This window comes from Macaca nemestrina, chromosome 4 (genome assembly GCF_043159975.1).
Source record: "Macaca nemestrina isolate mMacNem1 chromosome 4, mMacNem.hap1, whole genome shotgun sequence".
Classification (NCBI taxonomy): Eukaryota; Metazoa; Chordata; class Mammalia; order Primates; family Cercopithecidae; genus Macaca; species Macaca nemestrina.
In genome coordinates, this window is record NC_092128.1 from 97,503,635 (window position 1) to 97,527,166 (window position 23,532).

At 37.1% G+C, this 23,532-nt stretch overlaps 1 protein-coding gene across 3 annotated transcripts in view; it reads right to left on the minus strand.

Annotated features, from left to right (window-relative positions):
• Positions 1–23,532, minus strand: part of LOC105475739 (src kinase associated phosphoprotein 2) — a 213,625-nt gene that overhangs the window by 164,040 nt on the left and 26,053 nt on the right. For all 3 annotated transcript variants that reach the window (XM_011731226.3, XM_071094946.1, XM_011731225.3), the window contains exon 4: positions 20,465–20,572. Coding sequence is in view for 2 of the 3 variants with exons in the window: in XM_071094946.1 (XP_070951047.1) it covers positions 20,465–20,572 (108 nt within the window). In the remaining variant the exon portion in view is untranslated. The remainder of the gene's footprint in view (positions 1–20,464; positions 20,573–23,532) is intronic.

The window sequence follows — 23,532 nt, forward strand, 5'->3', positions numbered from 1 at the left end:
AACTGATATTAGAGTTGTGTGATTATAGGTTTATATTTGCAATGCAACAAACATTTCATTTGCATTTCAAATGTATGTATTATGTTGCTAGAAATAATAGTGATATATAAACAAAATAAGAATTCTTTTTGCCAACGATGTTAAACGCTACAGAATTCAAGAGTTCACTGAGCTTAAAAGGTACAGCAAGGCCGGGTGCAGTGGCTCAGGCCTATAATCCCAGCACTTTGGGAAGCTGAGGCGGGCAGATCATGAGGTCAGGAGATCGAAACCATCCTGGCTAACACGGTGAAACCCCATCTCTATTAAAAATACAAAAAATTAGCCAGGCGTGGTGGCGGGCACCTGTAGTCCCAGCTGCTCGGGAGGCTGAGGCAGGAGAATGGCGTGAACCTACGAGGCGGAGCTTGCAGTGAGCCAAGATCTCACCGCTGCACTCCAGCCTGGGCGACAGAGCAAGACTCCAAAAAAAAAAAAAAAAAATGGTCCAGCAAGAAAATTACCTTTTGCCATCTGCACAATTTTTAAAATATGCTCTAAGCAACAATAATCTTAAAGGTGAACTACGATTTGTTTCTATTTTAATTAGTATATTAATCTCACAACTCCTTAGAGTAAAAAACTCAGTATTTTGAGAAAACAGCCTCAAGTTAAGAACACCTTAAGAATCCTCGGCCAGGTGCAGTGGCTCACGTCTGTAATCCCAGCATTTTGGGAGGCCGAGGCGGGCGTATCATGAGGTCAGGAAATCGAGACCATCCTGGCTAACACGGTGAAATCCTGTCTCTACTAAAAATACAAAAACTTAGCTGGGCATGGTGGTGGGCACCTATGGTCCTAACTACTCAGGAGGCTGAGGCAGGAAAACGGCGTGAACCCGGGAGGCGGAGCTTGCAGTAAGCCGAGATCAAGCCACTGCACTCCAGCCTGGGCGACAGAGCAAGATTCTGACTCCAAAAAACAAAAAAAAAAAAAGAATCTTCAGTTAGGCAGACATCTTAGACATGTCACAAAAGAACAAGTGATGGCCAGGAACAGTGGCTCACACCTGTAATCCCAGCACTTTAGGAGGCCGAGGTGGGCAGATCGCCTGAGATCAGGAGTTCGAGACCAGCCTGGCCAACAAGATGAAACCCTGTCTCTACTAAAAATACAAAAATTAGCCAGGTGTGGTGGTGTGCGCTTGTAGTCCCAGCTGCTTGGGAGGCTGAGGCATGAGAATCGCTGGAACCCAGTGGGGGCAAAGGTTGCAGTGAGCTGAGATCACGCCATTACACTCCAGCCTGGCTGACAGAGCAAGACTCTGTCTCAAAAAAAAAAAAAAAGTACAAGTGACAAAAGAAAACACAGATAAATTAAACTTCATCAAAATGTAAAACTTTTGTGCCTCAAGGATACTATCAAGAACGTGAAAGGAAAACCTGTAGATACTGAGAAAATATTTACCAATCATATATTTGATAAGTGACTGGTATCCACAATACATAAATAACTCAGAACTTAACAATAAATAGGCCAGGTGCAGTGGCTCATGACTGTGCTCAACACTTTGGGAGGCTCAACACTTTGAGAAGCCAAGGCGAAAGGATTGCTTGAGCCCAAGACTAGCTTGGGCAACAAAGTGAAACCCTGTCTCTACAAAAAATTAAATTAATTTATAATTAGTTGGGTGTAGTGGTATGCGCCTGTAATCTCAGCTATTTGAGAGGCTGAGTTGAGAGGATTTGTTAAGCCCAGAAGATAGAGGCTGCAGTGAGCCCTAATCATACCACACTGCACTATGGCTTGGGTGACAAAGCAAGACTCTGGCTCAAAACAAACAAACAAAAAACAATAAAAAGCCAACCCAAATGAAAAATAAGAAAAGAATTTGAAGTGGGCATTCTCCAAAAACATACAAATGGCCAATAAGCACATACAAAGGTGATTAACATTATTAGTCATTACAGAAGTGCAAATCAAAACTGCAGTAAGATCCACTTCACATTCACTAGAATGGCCAAAATGAAAAAGACAGTAAGTGTTGAAGAGAATTGAGGACAAATCAGAACCACCCCATATCGCTGGCTGGAACATAAAACGGTGCAGTCATTTGGAAAAAGTTTGGCAATTCCTCAAAAAATGAAACCAAAATATACCATATGACCCAGTAATTTCACTCCTAGGTATATACTCAAGAAAAATGAAAAAATATATTCACATAAAAAGTTTTACACAAATGTTCATAGTGGCATTATTCATAATAGTCAAAAAGAGTAAACAACACAAATGTCCATCAATTGAGGATGGATGAACAAAAGGGGCACCTCCACACAGGAAGCATTATCAGGCCATAAAAGGGAATAAAGAACTGGTAATATACTGGATGAACCCTGAAAACATTATGCTAAGTAAAAAAAAGCCAGACACACAAAGTTCTGATATATGATTCCATTTATATGAAATATCCACATTATGCAAATCTGTAGAAACAGAAATTACATTCACAGTTGCCTAGACCTTTGAGGGAGATAGAGGAGAAGGGCTGGGAGAAAATTGAGAGTGACTACTCATGGCATGGAGTTTCATTTTTGTGGAGATGAAAATGTTCTAAAATTGACTGGGATTATATTTACATAATTTTGTGACCATATTAAAAATCACCTGAATTGTATACTTTAAATTAGTATATTCTATGGTTAAATATATCTCAATCAAGTGAGTAAAAAAAATACTTTAAGAATCCTAGACCCTACCCCTAAACTGTTGGTAAACTATGTAAAATCAAAATAATCTAACTCAATAAATGCATGTCTTCTCAAGCCATAATTTTAGAAGGTTTTATTTTAAAATTGCATTAGTCTTACCCTCAATTCTGTAAACCAATGTGCTATTCATATATAAAGAGCTCAAGAAAATAATTTACCTGAGCTAATTCTTACACCTTCCTTGCAGAGATATTTTCTTCAATAGTGTTTATGTTTTGTTTTTTGTTTTTTTTTTTTTTTTGAGACGGAGTCTCGCTCTGTCGCCCAGACTGGAGTGCAGTGGCGCGATCTCGGCTCACTGCAAGCTCCGCCTCCCGGGTTCACGCCATTCTCCTGCCTCAGCCTCCGGAGTAGTTGGGGACTACAGGCGCCCGCCACCACGCCCGGCTAATTTCTTTTTGTATTTTTAGTAGAGACGGGGTTTCACCGTGTTAGCCAGGATGGTCTCGATCTCCTGACCTCGTGATCCGCCCGCCTCGGCCTCCCAAAGTGCTGGGATTACAGGCTTGAGCCACCGCGCCCGGCCTGTTTATGTTATTTTTAAACATATAGCATACTCAATTTTTCCTCAAGTGTGAAGCAAGGACCCTGATATCAATTCTGAGTTTTGAAAAAGAAACACTTTGATAAGCACATATGAAAGCTGGAGAACAGTACCTTCTCCATGTTTAATTTTTGTAAAAATAAAAAACAGCTTTGCCCTAATCCTCTCTGGGCTTATTTATCAACAGGGCATTTATTTTCTACTACTGACTTTGCAGCCCTGCATTTTAGTTGTGTGTACTACTTTTTCTGTTTGGACTTGTTATTGTCTTTAGCATTAGACCATTCAGTTCTTGAATGAGAATTATGAGGTTTTGATTGGCAGCCTTGTTTCCTAATAATTTGGGACCATTTTTCCCCACTTATTTTCATATATAGCTTCATAAGTGATCTTCTAATGCAATCCAAACTCATTCAAATGCTCTTAAAAGTTTGTAAATTTTTAGTCACTAGCTACCAAGCTCATGTATCAAATACAGTGACTCCTTCCCAGGGCTCATGATGCCTACGTATAAAATTTTTCCAGGTATAAAATTTCTTTATTCTTATATGCTCATTACTCAACAGAAGGAAGCTAAGGCACAAAGAAGTACAAGGGTTCAAGAAAAAGGCATGATATATTTGCTATAGAAAATTTAACCACTAAATTTTCAACACAGAATACCCCATTGAAAAAATGATTGTGTATTTAGAATCCCTAAAACTTCCAACTGCAAATCCTACAAAATTCATCTTAGCCAGTAAAACATATGAGCTATATAGTATGGAAGTTAGACAACACTCACAAACAGTTGTGTCAAACACAAAAAGGAAAATTTACTTAAGATAATCCCTAAAATTGACTGGATAACAAAAATAACTCTCATTTAATATGTCTTTACCATGGGTCAGGAAGTACTCTAAACTTTTGATATGCCTTATCCTACTTAATCCTAGGAATAACCATAGGTTATAGGTACTATTATTATCCTCAATTTGACAGATGAGAAAGCTCCGAAAAGTTAAGAAATTTGCTGGACGTCCCATACCTTAGTCACTCTAAATAAATACCTGAAGGCAGAGCCAAACTTTTTACATGCCACCCTTGTCAATCTTCATCTCCCATTCTCCAACCTTTCTCAGTCATGTTAGTCTTTCCATAGTTCTTCAAACTATGGTCATTTCCAGCTCCATGTCCCCTCGTCCCTCATTCCCTTAACTTATCTAGAAAGCATTCTTCCTTCCATTCTCTACTAATTAAATTTCTATCCACCCTTACTAAATTCTAGTTCAAACTCCAGCTTCTTCCACAAAACATCTATCCACTGACACCAGTTGGCAATAGCTTCTTCCTTCTTTAACCTCTTAGAGTATTTATAGTCAATGTCACACATTTCTGTAACTGAACAAAGTTGGTAAGGTTTCCAACTATTAGATATGCATACCTTTTACCCAAAACAAGACTGTAGTCCTTTTATAGGAAGGAACAGTTCTTTTCTATTGCTTATAGCATCTTGGTTCTTCTAGAAATCTAGTATTCACTCTAAGTGACTATATCTAAGACTTGACTGACATACTTATTAGGACTACCTTTGACTGATGGCCAGGGAGCTACTTCTTCCAATGACTCTAACAGACTAGTTACAAAAAAAGTTTTAGGATACAGCAGCCTCTTGGTGTCATTAAAAAGGAAGCACAGACTAAGCATCGACCTTTCCTCCTAAAGTTTCCTTGAAATTCCTTTTGTTTGTTTTTAAAGAATAAAGCCTTGAGCTGGGCATGCTGGTGCATGCCTGTAGTCTTAGCTGAGGCAGGAGGATCACTTGAGCCTAGGAGTTCAAGGCCAGCCTGAGCAACACAGTAAGACCCCATCTCTAATAAAGAAAGAAAGAAGAAAGCTTTAATAACACTGGTAATCACAAAAGGGTAAAGAAAGTAGACCAAAATTTCTGAGTAATTCCTTGCAACTGGAAAAGCAGATGAGACTGCAGTGATGAAAATACAACAGAGGACACCTAAGCCCAGGAGAATACCAAGGAGAGTAAGTGCTAGTTTTCATAAAGGAGACTCAGAGATGCTACAAGCAAAGACACAGGATGATGAAGAACTCATTAAAGAACTGTAATCAAAGTAGCCAGAACCCTTGGGTCCATCCTCAAAAGCAGCTAGCAGTAAAGGCTTGTATATTTGGGCTAAATCCCAAACTCCACTCTCTCATTCTCTAAGTAAGTGAACTAGTTCCCAAAGGAGCCTTCTCCAAGAGCATTGCAACCAAGAGAGAAGTTGAGCAGTGTGTCAGATAACTCTAGACTCTCTACCACCCCAGCACCAAAAAAGTAGAGGGTCAAAAATCTGTAACTAGTAATGAAATAAAAGCATTAAACTTCCCCCTGAGGAATGTTCTATTTATTTTGGCAATTGTGGAGGGTACTAGTCTGCCTCCTCCCTCCGTACCAAAATGCTCTGTAGGCAAGCTGCCTCAAGGCAAGCTGCTAGTTCACTTACAACCCCCAAGTCGACCTCCCATTCAAAGGAAAAGTCTTTCAGGACAACAGACATGCAAAAGTAAAGGAATCCTACAGAAGTTACCTACAGAATCCAACTAGGTCCCTCACTCACAAACATGAATCACTAATTCAAGCTCTCCAGATACTTGAGGAAAACCAATGGCACGGAGAAAAAGGCCCATTGTTTAAAATCCAACTTGTAGACAAAGCAGTCAATTTAGAGAATCAAATATAGATGTTATAGACCTTAACAATGCAAAAGTCATATAATTAACAAAATTTAAATTGAAGAGCAGGAAGAGAAATGGAATCAAGGCTGGGTGTACTAATTTCCTTATATTTTAAAACAAGGAATCAATAGGCACTGTCTGAGGTTGGCACATTACAAAATAAGAATATTATTTAATTGAAAAGCAAACACAAAGAGAAATACAAAGGGAGAAGCAGGAGAGGAAGTTTAAGGAATCATTCACTGTAGAGGAAGTCAACAGATATCATCTACAGTTGACCAAACAAGAACTAAAAGTGTAACATCTAAAGTTCCTATGGTAACTACTGAAGAACCTGTACCAAGAGGGGCTGCCTCTAGAGAGTAGCAGTTTCAGGGGGTAGGGTGAGGTGGAAAAGAAAGCATTTACTTTTTATTGTACAACTTTCTGTTTGTTTTTATTTTTAATCATATGCATGTCTCTTACTATGAAAAAACAAAAACAAGGCCGGGGGTAGTGGCTCACACACTTGTAATTGCAACACATTGGGAGGCCAAGGTAGAAGGACTGCTTGAGACCAGGAGTTCAAGACGAGCCTGGACATCATGAGAACACTGTCTTTGAAAAAAAAAAAAAAGTTTTTGTTTTTTTTTCTGAGACGGAGTCTCCCTCTGTTGTCTAGGTTGGAGTGTGATAATGCGATCTCAGGTCACTGCAACCTCCACTTCCTGGGTTCAAGCGATTCTCCTGCCTTAGCCTCCCAAGTAGCTGGCATTACAGGCATGTACCGCCACACCCAGCCAATTTTTGTATGTTTAGTAGAGATGAGGTTTCATCATGTTGGTCAGGCTGGTCTTGAACCCCTGACCTCAGGTGATCCACCCACCTTGGCCTCCCAAAGTGCTAGGATACAGGTGTGACCCACCATGCCCAGCCTGAAAAATAATTTTAAATTAGCTGGGTGTGGTGGCACATGCCTGTAGCCCTAGCTGCTCAGGAGACTGAGGCAAGGGGATCATCTGAGCCCAGGAGTTCAGGGTTATAGTGAGCTATGACCATACCACTGAACGCCAGCCACGGTAATTGGGCAAGATCCTGTCTCTCCAAAAAAAAAAACCACACACACACACACACAAAAACAAAAAAACTAGTCTGATTTTAAAAATTATATGGCATAGAAAGACCAGAGGTGGTGGTTTATTACTTGAGAGTTACATGTCCTGGTCAAGAAACAAACCTCTCTCAAACTCAGTTTTGTCAATTTAAGACAAGGGAAAATGTCTTCCTCGTGGGGAAGTTTTGAGTAGATTAAAGGAAATAATGCACACGGAAGAATCTGGCACACAGTGTCAGACTTATCTCTGAATAAATATTAATTAAAACTTGTTTAATCCTTTATCTTTCCATGAAAATGCTACCCCAACCACCAGCACAGTCACCTCCAAGTTATGTTTCTCAGAGAAAGGAAATTCTCTTCGGGATACTGTGCCAGAATAGCATGCCTTCCTCTTAAATCAAATTGGTCCTTTCACTATCTTAAAGAACCTTTGCTCTTTGATTTTTAAATTCCAAATTCGCACTTTGGCTCAGTTTGTAAACAGGAAGCTCAACTGAAAACAGGAAGCTATACAGTACAACTTCTCCCAAATCAAAAGACTGCAGGCCAGATCCACATATATACAGCAAAAGAGATGAGATAAACCTGTTACATGCCTACATACATCATACTTACCACGGGCCTGGTGCTATCTAAAGATCTGTGATTGGGGTTTGGACTCCCCTGGATTAAGGCACTGCCCTATTTACAGGCAAATATCCCTAGGGGTAATTTATCAGAGCCTTTCCATTATACTTGAGAGTTTGGTTTGAGAGGGGAGAAACTCTGGAAATAGGTTCAAAAATGGGACAACTACCTACAGACACAAAGCTCAGGAACCACGCCCTAAACAGCCAAGAAAGCCACAGCCTAAGGGTGCTGAGTGACTACAAGAGTGCTGGAAGTGGAGGTAAGTGAGCACATAGAAGAATATTTTTTACGTACTTCATAGTGTTGCCTATTTCAAAGACTCTTCACACATCTGCACATGCAGGCTACAAGTGCAACTGCTTGGTCTAATTCACTCTTCTTTTCAGCTGCAAAGGTCAACATGATAAATGCCTCTAGAACAGAGCTTTTCAAACTTCAATGTGTACCTGGGGATCTTGTTAAAATGCTGATTCAGATACAGGGTCTTGGGTGGTGTATTAGGCTGTTCTAACATTGCTATAAAGAAATACCTGGCCAGGCGTAGTGGTTCATGCCTGCAATCCCAGCATTTTGGGAGGCCGAGGTGGGCGGATCACCTGTGGTCAGGAGTCCGAGACCAGCCTGGCCAACATAGTGAAACCATGTCTCTACTAAAATACAAAAATCAGCCATGCATGGTGGCACGTGCCTGTAATCTCAGCTACTCAGCAGGCTAAGGCAGAGAACTGCTTGAACCGGAAGGTGGAGGTTGCAGTGAGCTGAAATTGTGCTACTGCGCTCCAGCCTGGGTGACAGAGCGAGACTCTTGCCTCAGAAAAAAAGAAAAAGAAAAAAAAAGAAGAAAAGAAAAGAGAAAGCAAAGAAAAGGGAAAAGAAAGAAAAGGAAACAGAAAGGAAAAGGGAAAGGGAATGGAAAAGAGGCCAGGCGCAGTGGCTTACACCTGTAATCCCAGCACTCTGGGAGGCTCGGGAGGGTGAATCACAAGGTCAGGAGCTCAAGACCAGCCTGGCCAAGATGATGAAACCCCCACTCTACTAAAAATACAAAAATTAGCTGGACATGGTGGTGGGTACCTGTAATCTCAGTTACTCAGGAGGCTGAGGCAGAGAATTACTTGAACCCGGGAGGCAGAGGTTGCAGTGAGCCAACATCGCACCTCCAAGAAATAATGAACTATGTGAAAAGACCAAACCTACATTTGACTGGTGTACCTGAAAGTGACAGGAAGAATGGAACCAAGTTGGAAAACACTCTTCAGGATATTATCCAGGAGAACTTCCCCAGCCTAGAAAGACAGGCCTACATTCAAATTCAGGAAATACAGAGACCACCACAAAGATACTCCTCGAGAAGAGCAACCCCAAGACACATAATGGTCAGATTTACCAAGGTTGAAATGAAGGAAAAAATGTTAAGGGCAGCCAGAGAGAAAGGTTGGATTACCCACAAAGGGAAGCCCATCAGACTAACAGCAGATCTCTCTGTAGAAACCTTACAAGCCAGAAGAGAGTTGGGGCCAATATTCAACATTCTTAAAGAATTTTCAACCCAGAATTTCATATCCAGCCAAACTAAGCTTTGTAAGTGAAGGAGAAATAATATCCTTTACAGACAAGCAAATGCTGAGAGATTTTGTCACCACCAGGCCTGCCTTACAAAAGTTCCTGAAGGAAGCACTAAACATGGAAAGAAACAACCAGTACTAGCCACTGAAAAAACATACCAAATTTTAAGGACCATCAACACTATGAAGAAACTGCATCAACTAACATGCAAAATAACCAGCTAGCATCATAATGACAGGATCAAATTCACACATAACAATATTAACCTTAAATGTAAATGAGCTAAATGCCCCAAATAAAAGACAGAGACTGTGAGGCAGGAGGATCATAAGGTCAGGAGATCAAGTGAAACCCCGTCTCTGCTAAAAATACAAAAAAAAAATTAGCCAGGAGTGGTGGTAAGCACCTGTAGTCCCAGCTACTCAGGAGGCTGAGGCAGGAGAATGGAGTGAACCCAGGAGGCGGAGCTTGCAGTGAGCTGAAATAGCGCCACTGCACTCCAGCGTGGGTGACAGAACAAGACTCCGTCTCAAAAAAAAAAAAAAAAAAAAGACACAGACTGGCAAATTGGATAAAGAGTCAAGACCCATTGGTGTGCTGTATTCAGGAGACCCATCTCACATGCAAAGACACACAAAGGGTCAAAATAAAGGGATGGAGGAATATTTACCAAGCAAATGGAAAGCAATAAAAAGCAGGGGTTGCAATCCTAGTCTCTAGTAAAACAGCTATTAAACCAACAAAGATCAAAAGAGACAAGGGCATTACATAATGGTAAAGGAATCAATGCAACAAAAAGAGCTAACCATCCTAAATACATATGCACCCGATACAGGAGCACCCAGATTCATAAAGCAAGTTCTTAGGGACCTACAAAGAGACTTAGACACCCACATAATGACACTGGGAGACTTTAACACTTCACTGTCAATATTAGATCAACAAGACAGAAAATTAACAAGGATATTCAGGACTTGAACTCAGCACTGGACTAAGCAGACCTAATAGACATCTACAGAACTCTCCAACACAAATCAACAGATTATACATTATTCTCAGTACCACATTGCACTTATTCTAAAATTGACCACATAATTGGAAGTAAAACATTCCTCAGCAAATGCAAAAGAATGGAAATCATAACAAACAGTCTCTCAGACCACAGTGCAAGCAAATTAGAACTCAGGATTAAGAAACTAACTCAAAACCGCACAACCACATTACAACCTGCTCCTGAATGACTACTGGGTAAATAACGAAATTAAGGCAGAAATAAATAAGTTCTTTGAAACCAATGAGAACAAATACACAATGTATCCGAATCTCTGGGACACAGCTAAAGCAGTGTTTAGAGGGAAATTTATAGCAGTAAATGACCACAAGAGAAAGCAGAAAAGAACCAAAATCAACAACCTAATATCACATTTAAAAGAACTAGAGAAGCAAGAGCAAACAAATTCAAAAGCTAGCAGAAGACAAGAAATAACAAAGATCAGAGCAGAACTGAAGGAGATAGAGACACAAAAAAAACCTTCAAAAAATCAGTGAATTCAGGAGCTGATTTTTTGAAAAGATCAAGAAAATAGATAGACCACTAGCCAGACTAATAAAAAAGAAAAGAAAGAAGAATCAAATAGACACAATACAAAATGATAATGGGGATATCACAACTGATCCCACAGAAATACAAACTACCATCAGAAAATACTATAAACACCTCTATGCAAATAAACTAGAAAATCTAAAACAAACTGATGAATTCTTGGACACATACGCCCTCCCAAGTCTAAACCAAGAAGTCAAATCTCTAAATAGACCAATAACAAGTTCTGAAATTGACGCAGTAATTAACAGCCTACCAACCAAAAAAGGCCCAGGACTAGATGGATTCACAGCCAAATTCTACCAGAGGTACAAAGAGGAGCTGGTACCATTCCTTCTCAAACTATTCCAAACAATAGAAAAAGAGGGACTGCTCCCTAACACATTTTATGAGGCCAGCATCATCCTGATACCAAAACCTGGCAGAGACACAACAAAAAAAGAAAATTTCAGGCCAATATCCCTGACGAACATCGATGTAAAAATCCTCAATGAAACACTGGCAAACCAAATCCAGCAGCACATCAAAAAGTTTATCCACTACAATTAAGTTGGTTTCGTCACTGGGATGCAAGGCTGGTTTGACATATGCAAATCAATAAACATAATCCATCACATAAACAGAACCAATGACAAAAACCACATGATTATCTCAAAAGATGAAGAAAAGGCCTTCAATAAAATTCAGCAGCCCTTCCTGCTAAAAACTCTCAATAAAGTGGGTATTGATGGAATGCATCTCAAAATAGTAAGAGCTATTTTTGACAAACCCACAGCCAATATCATACTGAATGGGCAAAAGCTGGAAGCATTCCTTTTGAAAACTGGCACAAGACAAGAATGCCCTCTCTCACCACTCCTACTCAACAGAGTATTGGAAGTTCTGGTGAGGGCAATCAGGTGAGAGAAAGAAATAAGAGTATTCAAACAAGAAGAGAGGACGTCAAATTGTCTCTGTTTGCAGATGACATGATTGTATATTTAGAAAACCCCATCATCTCAGCCCAAAATCTCCTTAAGCTGATAAGCAACTTCAGCAAAGTCTCAGGATACAAAATCAATGTGCAAAAATCACAAGTATTCCTATATACCAATAATAGACAAACAGCCAAATCATGAGTGAACTCCCATTCACAATTGCTACAACAAGAACAAGGTACCTAGTAATACAACTTACAGAAGATGTGAAGGACTTCTTCAAGAAGAACTACAAACCACTGCTCAAGGAAATAAGACAGGACACAAACAAATGGAAAAACATTCCATGCTCATCGATAGGAAGAGTCAGTATCATGAAAAGTGGCCATACTACCCAAAGTAATTTATAGATTCAATGCTATCCTCATCAAGCTACCACTGACTTTCTTCATAGAATTAGAAAAAACTACTTTAAATTTCATATGGAACCAAAAAAGGGCCCATATAGCCAAGACAATCCTAAGCAAAAAGAACAAAGGTGGAGGCATCATACTACCTGACTTCAAACTATACTACAAGGCTACAGTAACCAAAACAGCATGGCACTGGTACCAAAACAGATATATAGACCAATGGAACAGAAAAGAGGCCTCAGAAATAATGCCACACATCTACAACCATCTGATCTTTGACAAACCTGACAAAAGCAAGCAATGGGGAAAGGATTCCCTATTTAATAAATGGTGTTGGGAAAACTGGCTAGCCATATGCAGAAACATGAAACTGGACCCCTTCCTTACACTTTATACAAAAATTAACTCAAGATGGATTAAAGTCTTAAATGTAAGATATAAACCATAAAAACCCTAGAAGAAATTCTAGGCAATACCCTTCAGATATAGGCATAGGCAAAGACTTCATGACTAAAACACCAAAAGCAATGGCAACAAAAGCCAAAATTGACAAACGCAACCTAATTAAACTAAAGAGCTTCTGCACAGCAAAAGAAACTATCATCAGAGTGAACAGGTAACCTACAGAATGGGAGAAAATTTTTGCAATCTATCCATCTGACAAAGGGCTAATATGCAGAATCTACAAAGAACTTAAATTACAAAAAAACAAACAACTCCATCAAAAAGTGGGTGAAGGATATGAACAGGCACTTCTCAAAAAAAGACATTTATGCAGCCAACAAACATACGAAGAAAAGCTCATCATCACTGGTCATTAGAGAAATGAAAATCAAAACCACAACGAGATACCATCTCACGCCAGTTAGAACAGTGATCATTAAAAAGTCAGGAAACAACAGATGCTGGAGAGGATGTGGAGCAATAGGAATGCTCCTACACTGTTGGTGGGAGTATAAATCAGTTCAACCATTGTGGAAGACAGTGTGGCGATTCCTCAAGGATCTAGAACCAGAAATACCATTTGACCCAGCAATTCCATTACTGGGTATATACCCAAAGGATTAAAAATCATTCTACTATAACGACACATACACATGTATGTTTATCACAGCACTGTTCACAATAGCAAAGACTTGGAGCCAACCCAAATGCTCATCAATGATAGACTGGATAAAGAAAATGTGGCACATATACACCATGCAATACTATCCAGCCATAAAAAAGGATGAGTTCGCGTCCTTTGCACGGACATGGATGAAGCTGGAAACCATCATTCTCAGCAAACCAACATAAGAACAGAAAACCAAACACTGCATGTTCTCACTCATAAGTGGGAGTTGAAAATAAGAACACATGGATACCGGGAGGGGAACATCATACACCAGGAGCTGTCGGGGGGTGGGGGGGCTAGGGGAGGGATAGCATTAGAAGGAACACCTAATGTAGATGACAGGTTGATGGGTGCAGCAAACCACCATTGCATGTGTACACCTATGTAACAAACCTGCACGTTCTGCACATGTACCCCCCAGAACTTAAAGTATAATAATAAGGAAAAAAAGAGGTTTAATTGGCTTATGGTTCTGAAGGCTGTACAGGAAGCATGGCACTGGGCATCTGCTTGGCTTCTGAGAAAGTCTCAGAAAGCTTACAATCATGGTGGAAGGCAAAGCGGGAGCAGGCACAACACATGGTAAAAGCAGGAACAAGAGACAGAGAGTGAGGTTGGGAGGTGCCACACACTTTTACATGACCGGATTTTACAAGAACTCACTATCACGAAGACAGCACCAGGCCATAAGGGATCTGCCCCCATGATCCAAACACCCCCTAACAGGCTCCACCTCCAGTACTGGGAATTACAATTCAACACGTGATTTGGGCGGGGATAAATATCCAAACTATATCAGGTGGAGACAGAGATTTAGCATTTCTAACAAGCTCCCAGATGATGCTGATACTGTTGGTCTACTGACAATACTTTGAGTAGGAAGGGGCTAGAAAATCATTTCCTTTTCAGTACAATATCCACCTCTCTAACCCAAGGTCTTAACAACACTCCCTTAATCAAAAGCAGCAGAGCAGTATGCTAGCTGGGGAAGAGGGAAAAAGTAACTCTCTTAAGAGCAAAGCATGATCCTTACAGTTCACAGACACGAATTCAAATTCCAGTTCTGCCACTATGTAGCTATATGTCATTGGACAAATCACTTAACCTCTGTATTCTTAGGTTTCCTCATTTGTCAAATAGTGATAGTACTATCTACCTCAAGGAGATACTGTCATGATTAAAAATAAGTAATGTAGCAAAGCATTTAGCTTGCTACCTCCACTAGATGGTCTCTATGCCTTAATTTAACCTACATTCAACTGCCAGGACAATATCCCTCAAATCTGCATCCCTCACTTCAGTATACTCCTTCAGGGATCTCTTAATGACTACCAAATCAAAGGTAAATTCCTTAATTTGGCATTCAGCTCCTACTATAAATCACGCACCGACCTCCAAGACCCCCTCCACTCCTTCCTATTCAACACCACCTCTGGTCGTCACCCATATCTTCTCCACGCAGATAACATCACCTCACTGCCACCATTCAATTTACTAATTCTGAAATGTGGGGACACAAGCATTTAGTGCTCTAGGGAACATCTAAGCAATTACCTGGTTCAAACTCTTCATTTCATATACTAGAAAATAAAAATCCAAAAAGGCCTAAGCAACTTGTCCTTGGCAATAAAGTTATCATTAATTATAATGAAAACCTGGTTTCTGAGCTTGAACTCCAAAAGTTCTTTTCAGTCTGTCTTCCCATTCTCTGCAACAAACCTCAAGACCCACATAAAACTCACTTAAATAAAAGGTCCTCCCTCCACAATCTCTTAGAATTTAGGCATAAAGTTTATGCTGTGGTTTTTTTGACAGGATGCTAAAACATATGGCTGATTCAGTCAATACATCAGGAAGTAAAAATCAATAAAACCAACTATTTGCCTTGGTATAAACCAAATAAATTGAATATTATAGTATGTAGTATTTATTCTTTCTGGAATCTGCCTTAATATAATTTAGATTGCTAGTTACCTTATTCTAGGTGATTATCTTCTCCTGCCATCTAGATTACATTTTTCTTAAAAATAGGAACTTTATCTTATTCACCCCCCAATTGCCCTGTCCAAGTATCTTGTTCTCCTCTTCATGTACTGTGTAAATAACTAATTTGCTGAATTAAAGATGCATTATTTTTCATAATGTTGAGTTTTATTTAACCTTTGCAATCTTTCGTATCTAGCTCACTTTGTTATAGTATCATCTGTCCACTCTGTTTTATTCTGATGAATTTTCCTGATCAATAGCATAAAAACTTAGAAAGATAATTCTCAATGACTATGTGTTTTATTTACTAATATATACCTTTGTATCACAAAAATATTTTACATCTGTGTACTTTACATCCCCAATTGCACAATATATAACTTGAGGATTAAAAATATGTCCTCTACTTTCTGTCATTTCCTCAACTATAATCCCTGTGCTACACACATAGCACAATGACTAAAAGAATCATTGTTATTAAACTGCTAAAACATACATAAGCTAGCAATTTGGCATATTAAGATAACCCAAAAATTTTAAAAACGAAAGTGCAATGTTAATGCATGTTATATATGCAAAAATATGTACAAGAAAACTAATTACATTTTTCAGAACAAAATACAAAGGTAATTTTAGGTGTCAAAAATATAATAGTAGGTGAAAAAAAAAAAAACCACCCTAAATGCTAAGTTATTGAAAAATTGTTTTTCTAGTTTTAAACATTGTTTCATACTTACCCTAAATGCTAAGTTCTTGAAAAAAACCTTTTTATCTAGTTTTAAACATTGTTTCATACTCTACTCATATCAGAGAAAAGTAAAACATCTATTTCATGGCTTTTGTAAGAACTGATTAGTGCTACACCTAATTTTACACACAAAAAGACTTCCTCAAAAGTTTGGTACATTAAATTTATGTGTGTGCACATGGATAGGTTTATATCTAAGCCTGTTTTAGACACTTTCTAAGAGCTAATTATTTATAGGCATCCTGGAGACAATCTTTCTAAAGAAATCTGTTGGAAAAAATGATTTATATGCTTTATTAATCCAAATTTTTGTTCATTGGATTTTTGTAAAGAAAGGTATACCAAAAAATCTTTTTAATATTATAAATTATGATAAAAACAGTTCAGCCTTTTTCTTAATCCCTGAGATTTAAAAAATAGTTTCATTCCTAAAAAAAATTTCTTCATACAAACCTATGTCCTTGAAATGCCCACAGCCTTTCAGTAACCTAGTTTATTCAGAAATTTTTAGTTAGAAAGACACCAGGACAATAAATGACTGTTTTATATTTTCAGCTTCATTTTAGCCTACCTGTATTCATACCCTAGAGGTTCCAGATTTTTATCCACAAAGTGATTATGGTCTAGGACTGAATCAGATTTGTAACAAACATCTATTGGGATCCTTCGACCTATCATTGACGGGCAGAGCCAATATATGTCTTCTAGCTCACTGAATCCTTTCAAAACCTTACCTTAGGGACTTTCCACCGTGCTATATAGTTAGAAGCTTTCTTTCACAAATGACAAAAATGAATGAAAAATGATTTCAGAATAGAAAAATGGAAACCCAAGTAATTATATAGTGTCTAAAGTCTACTCTGTATCTACTCACCTTAGTGCCTAAGCATTTTAACGTGTACAGAAAGGGATATTCTTTAAGGTTGTAAATCTCATTATCTCTAACTTTATCTGATTACTGACATGCACCATTTATATTGACACTCCAATATATCCGGCCACATGATAGCATAAAACTTCTAACGGTGATATACAATAGTCTAGAAACTATTATGATTTGTTTTTTTGTTTTCCAGAAAAAAATCAAGCATAAACCAATAAAATGAAACTCCTAATAAGTATACTTTCTTCTAAATAGAATATCAAAATTAAATTCTAACAGCAGTCATGCAATCATTTATAAATAAAATATAGATTCTTATTCTTTTTCCTAAAAAGGTAATTTGGCATGTCATTCTCTCTTTTTTTGCTATTGGTCTCAAAATGCAGTTCTTCTCAAAAAATATAAAACATAAGAAGCATTTCCAAAGAGGGAAAACAAAAATTTACAAAGTACAATATTTTTATGCTACGAGCTATACAAAAATCTGTCACCATCTATGTTACAATTCTAGTCATCAATAAGGTACTTTTTTCCAATGTACAACTCAAAAATCAATTATATCAACTCTTTTGTATAGAGAAGCAGCATACCTTTCAGGCAACTAGTATTAATGAGTAGACATGACTATAGAATCTCCATCTGTTTCTCTGACAAAGCTGTGGCTACTCTAGTCTCTCATTGAAATTCCATTAATCTGGTGTACCAAGGTCCAATGCGAAAATCAAAACTGCATCTAACCCTTTATCAGCTCACAATAACCTACAAGTGAACTCTGCCTGTTAGCATGCAGCAAGTTATGATTTTGCTATCAATCAGGCAGTTGGCCAATGAAAAAAAAAAAAAAAAAAAAAAAAGGCAGGCTGAAAACAACATACCTGGCAGGGTTTGGAAACTTTCTTTTTGCTGTTTTCATGCCCATTCGATTTCTATATGGTGCCTGGACCTTGTGAGATTATACATTATTCTTCTTGGCTGTGATTTAATTGCTACTAGCAATCAAGTCGAAGCATCACTGAAGTGTGCTTGAATTTCATTAGAAGATATAACTTATGCTACTTTCCTACAGTACCTAATAAACCATAAAGAAACCAAAACACATATGGCTTGAGGGAATAACTGGAAAATTAGGTGGCCATTTGGGAACTGAGTGAACTTTTGAACCACAGGAACAGAGAAAAAGAAATATTAAAGCAAAAGACAGACTTAGAATGCACATAGAGATGTGCAGGTTTGACCTTTTTGGTACCTTGAAAATTACATTAGCATTATGAAAAATACATATCATGTTTAGAGTTTATAGCCCATCAAAGTTCAGATACTTTGTTAGTGCCTACCATAAGGTAAAAGTCAAAAGGACAAAACAACAATCTGATTTGACAAAAGGCCGTTTGGTGACCTGTGCTAATTTGGTTATGCTTATCATTAAATGCATTATCTTTTTTAGAATTAACACATTATTAGACTGAGGTCACATGATGAAGGAAATTTATTCATCAAAGGAAAGAGAACACACACAAAATCTATGTTGAAGGGAGAAAGACTGATACATTGAGATGATATTTTACAGTGAATATTAAATGTCCAAGTAGTAGTTTAAAAATGAATTTTAATAATGATATTCTTAGAAGAAAATGTGAAAGTATCAAAAATAGTATTATTTATATATCAAAAATGAGTAATACTACAGGTTAGTTTTAATCTACTCAAGAATTGCTTAAACACTAAAGAGTAGGCACTATTAACAAAAAATTTGATGTTACATATAAATGTTATTAAATAATATTTAAAATCAATAAAACAACCTTTTAACAAATCTTTTAGTGTATTTCCTGAATATTTGGTTATAAAAATATATGATAAATTATTTACTCTTAAAAAGAAAACACAATAATGTAAATGCACTATAATTTAATAATAATTTATTTTTTCTAACAAGCTACTAGAGGATTTCTGGCTCTCATAGATATTTAATTGTTGAATTTCTTTTTAGGTTGCAAATTTTTCAAGAATACACATAGCACTCCCCTGAATATCAAAATATTTACGCTATTTTAAGAAACTATGTACATACAGTCTATGAATATATTCTGCGTATGTCTCTCTTAGTATAAATATTCTGTCTGTGTTTGTGTGTATACACACACATATTTATATACACCAGCATTTTACAGAGAAATAAAGCAATTGCAATGCGTCTGAAAAATAGTACCACTTAAATAACAATTCGTTGTTTTGCCTGAAAATATTATTTATTTAATTATAAAACATTTTCTAGTAGAAATGCTTTTTGAAGATGAGGTTTTGGTGAAGAGAAAAGAAATGATTATCTCTTTAAAAAATAGAAAGTGAATATAACAGCAAAAAAAAATCCCTCCCTTTAAAAAAAGAAATTAAATGTTTGCCAAAGCATAACATTCAACATAAAATAGATATGACTATTATTGCTACACTTTGTACAAAGTTCTGGATATAAAAAAAGATTGTTTTGTACTGAATCAGTGGTTAGAATGTTTATCACTTATGCATGTACTTGACTTATCCCCGTTCTGCAATAGACATAATTTTATACCTCATAAAAGCAATTTATGTTTCCAAAGGGAATAATCTGGATAACATAAAATGTGAAGTGTTCTGTTGCAGGAAGCATATTTTCATTCAGCAATTGTATTTAGAGATGGAACTGCACAGTTTGATCGTCACATAGTGGCAGAAGGTATTATTCATTTCTATGTCTATGTGAAACTTTGAGTGCTACAAATTAACATGCATGACTAATTTATCGATACACAGTCTTAATTTATAACTATATATTACCCTTATAAGGTTTCTATAATGGAGATATACTCAATGGCTATAACAGAGAAAGTACATACTACACTAAAAACAAGTTTCATAACTTTGGCAACATTCAATAGCTTTTAGAAATTACTAAGAGATAAATTTATTACTAATTCAGTCAACAAACACTGCAATATTACTGCATAATATGGGGCACTTTTAAGTGACAATCATAAAAATGAAAATGTGTATTAAAAGAAGCATTTTATAAAAACCTGTCTCAATGTGAAGAGGCTATGTCAGAAAATTAACTTAATATTGTATTAACTCATTTTGTATAAAGTTTTCAGAAAAAAATAGATCAAAAATCTTTTTTATTATTTATAAAATAAATAATACAATAAGCCTTTAAGTAGCACAATAAAATTAAGCAAGAATCTGATAATATTAAATTAACTAACAAACTGTTACTAATAATATTCATATGATGATACAGGCACTCTCTCAAAAATTTTAGTAAAGAACATTTTCAAGAAAAGCCATTACATACTTAGGAAAACCTTACTAGAACCACTAGAGAGAGCTCTTCTGTTCCTTAGAAGGTTTTGGTAAAGGTAAGTTAACCGAAGCCTCTATGTTCATCTGCTTTCTCATAAAACTACCACCTATATACATAGCATTGTTTTGTGTGAGTGTCAGAGTTATGTGGGAAAATGTCACATACCATCAGAGGGGGTTTCATCGTCTTTATCGTATCGTTCTGAGGCTAATGAAATAGAGTCTGGAGGCCCAGCAAAAGGGTCATCATATTCTTCCCCATCTTCTGCATCACCTGTTAAAAAAAAAATCAGAGAAATGCCTTTTATACTTTAGCCATTTAAAGCAATGTTACTTAATGCTAATGTTACTTTGTTAGAAGAGGTAAATTTTACTTACTACTAAATTGAGTCATTGTCATAGAAAAACAAAGAAAACTTTTAAAACTAGGTAAAAACAGGTCTTATTTTAGTTTATAGCCATTGTAACCTAGATATAGTAAGAGTTTTTGAAGGTCATTATACAATTGCTTATTATTGACACAAAAGAATACAGTCCAAACTTATGATGATCTCTACAAAGAAGAATCCAAAAAGTAGAAACAGGGTAAAACAGAGTGTAGTGTATATCCAAACAAACAAGCAAAACCAAAATAACAATAACAACAACAACAAAACCCAGGAAGCACAACAGAAAACACAATACAAGTAATTCCATTTACCTACTCAATAATTTGAAAAATTATGATGAGAAACTAATAATTTGAAGCTATATGAATATTTTGTATTTTCATTAAAATAACAGGATTAGAGAGGATTAAAAATAATCCGTTGCATTTTCCAGACCACAAATCTTTTATAGAAAAAACTGCTTTAAAATTTTCATAATCTTTTGAAATTCAAGTAAGGGTAATTTACAAACTATATACTTTCAGTTTAATTCAATGGTATGTTGTTATTTTTTAATGTTCTGGCCAGTTTCCTACTTGATTTTCAAATCCTAGGTTGGTTGGTCGATTTTTTGATTGATTTTTCTATTTTAGGCTAATTAATCTCCACAAGATCTTGTGGTTTCAATTTTTTCCATGTAATCATTTAAAATAATTTTTTTAAAAAACACAAATATTTGCTAGCCCAGTTACACATAAGCGTTCATTTCTCACCCAGATTTCACAACAAAGAAAAATGTATGCTTAATTCCATATTATTTGACTGTTGAATTCAAGTCACATGACAGAAAAACAGCCACCTCAGGGATTACCCAAAAAGCACAAGGAAAATCCCCATTGGAACTGCAGAGTAGCTACAGTATTACTTTTGAACCACAGTTCCTGGCAGATCCAGATTAAAGCTACTTGTCTCTCCAAAACGGTATCTGTGTCCTCTGACAACCATTTGATGGGTGTCACCCTATTTGTTACCACATTTCTGGTAGAGAAAATAGCCTCTTGCAAGACAACACTGTCCAAATAATTTTTTTTTAATACATATTCCTCTCTATTTCCTTATAGTTTTGCCACTTCATGAGCAATTGTCATCACAGAGACATCTCTCATTAAGACGACAAGGGCAGAACATAGAGATGGCTATATTGTCATTCTTAGGGATTCCACTACTAGGTACAGTAAATACAGTGATGTTACTCCCACAGTTAAAATTATAAGGAACACATAAATACTACTTATTCTTTGGAACTTAATTTCTTTCTCTTTCGAGATATTCAAAGTCCTTTTCAGAACACTCAGTGATCCCTTACGATATTTCTCTTATGAAAAGAAGTGCTAGGCTGGTGGCAGTGCTCACGCCTGTAATCTCAGCTACTCAGCATGCTTGAGGCCAGAGGGTCACTTGTGGCCAGGAATTAGACACCAGGCTGGGCAACATAGCAAGACCACACCTCTAAATAAAAATAAAAACAGGCCGGGCGCGGTGGCTCACGCTTGTAAACCCAGCACTGTAGGAGGCTGAGGCGGGCAGATCACAAGGTCAGGAGATCGAGAACATCCTGGCTAACACAGTGAAACCCAGTCTCTACTAAAAATACCAAAAAATTAGCCAGGCGTGGTGGCGGGCGCCTGTAGTCCCAGTTACTCAGGAGGCTGAGGCAGGAGAAAGGCGTGAACCTGGGAGGTGGAGCTTGCAGTGAGCCGAGATCACGCCACTGCACTCCAGCCTGGGCAACAGAGCAAGACTCCATCTCAAAAACAAATAAAAATAAAAATAAAAACAATTAGCCAGGTGTGGTGGCCTGTACCTGTAGTCACATTTGTGAGAGGCTGAGGTAAGAGGACTGCTTGAGCCCAGGAGTTTGAGGCTGCAGTGAGCTATAACTGCACCACTGCATTCCAACCTGGGCAACAGACCAAGACCCCATCTCTAAAAAAAAATTTTTTTAACAAAAGAAGAGTGCTCTGAATTCAAATATAAGGTAGGAAGGAACTTCATAAAGTGCTAGTAAAAATGTTTTGATCATGTTATGACAGTTCATGGAATACGTAGCAGTAGGGATCAAGAAATTCTCAGTTACTCTTAGTTGTTAGGGTATCTTTACATTCTTAATGAAGTTAAGAATTTTTGTGGTATGAATTTTCTAAGAATATTTCCCATCTCACACAAAAAATCTTGCTGCAAAAAAACGTATTAGGATACTTCAAAAACATCACTAGCACTTAGCATGTGGCGTATTTTGCTATTATGACTATTTAAAAAGAACAGTAAAACCAAATAATAATAGCAAAGATTTTGAAAAAAAAATTCAGATGTTCAGGCTTAAATTATATTAAATTTTGTGTGGAAGTAAACAGAAAAAATTAAAACTTAGTTTTTAAAATTAGAAGTAGTTTATTATCCTTTGAGAATATCCATTAATATGTGTATGTATATATGTGTATATACGCATTTATATACACATACATACACACAAATGCAAACGCCATTCGTTATTCAATATGTATAAATATATACATACATATCAAAAGTTCATTACTAAAGCTATAAACTCAACAATATCTAATATGAGTTCAGAGTATTTATTCTACACAAATTGATCACTAAAAGGTGAAAGACCTGTTAGCCTTTCATGGATTGGTTTTTATTAAAGTCATGGTTTTGACTTTTACAGAAAGTTATGGTTTTGTTTTTATTAAAAAAATAGGCTGGATGTGGTGGCTCTCGCCTGTAATCCCAAGACTGTGTGAGGCCAAGGCAGGTGGATCACTTGAGCTCAGGAGTTCAAGACCAGCCTGGCCAACATGGC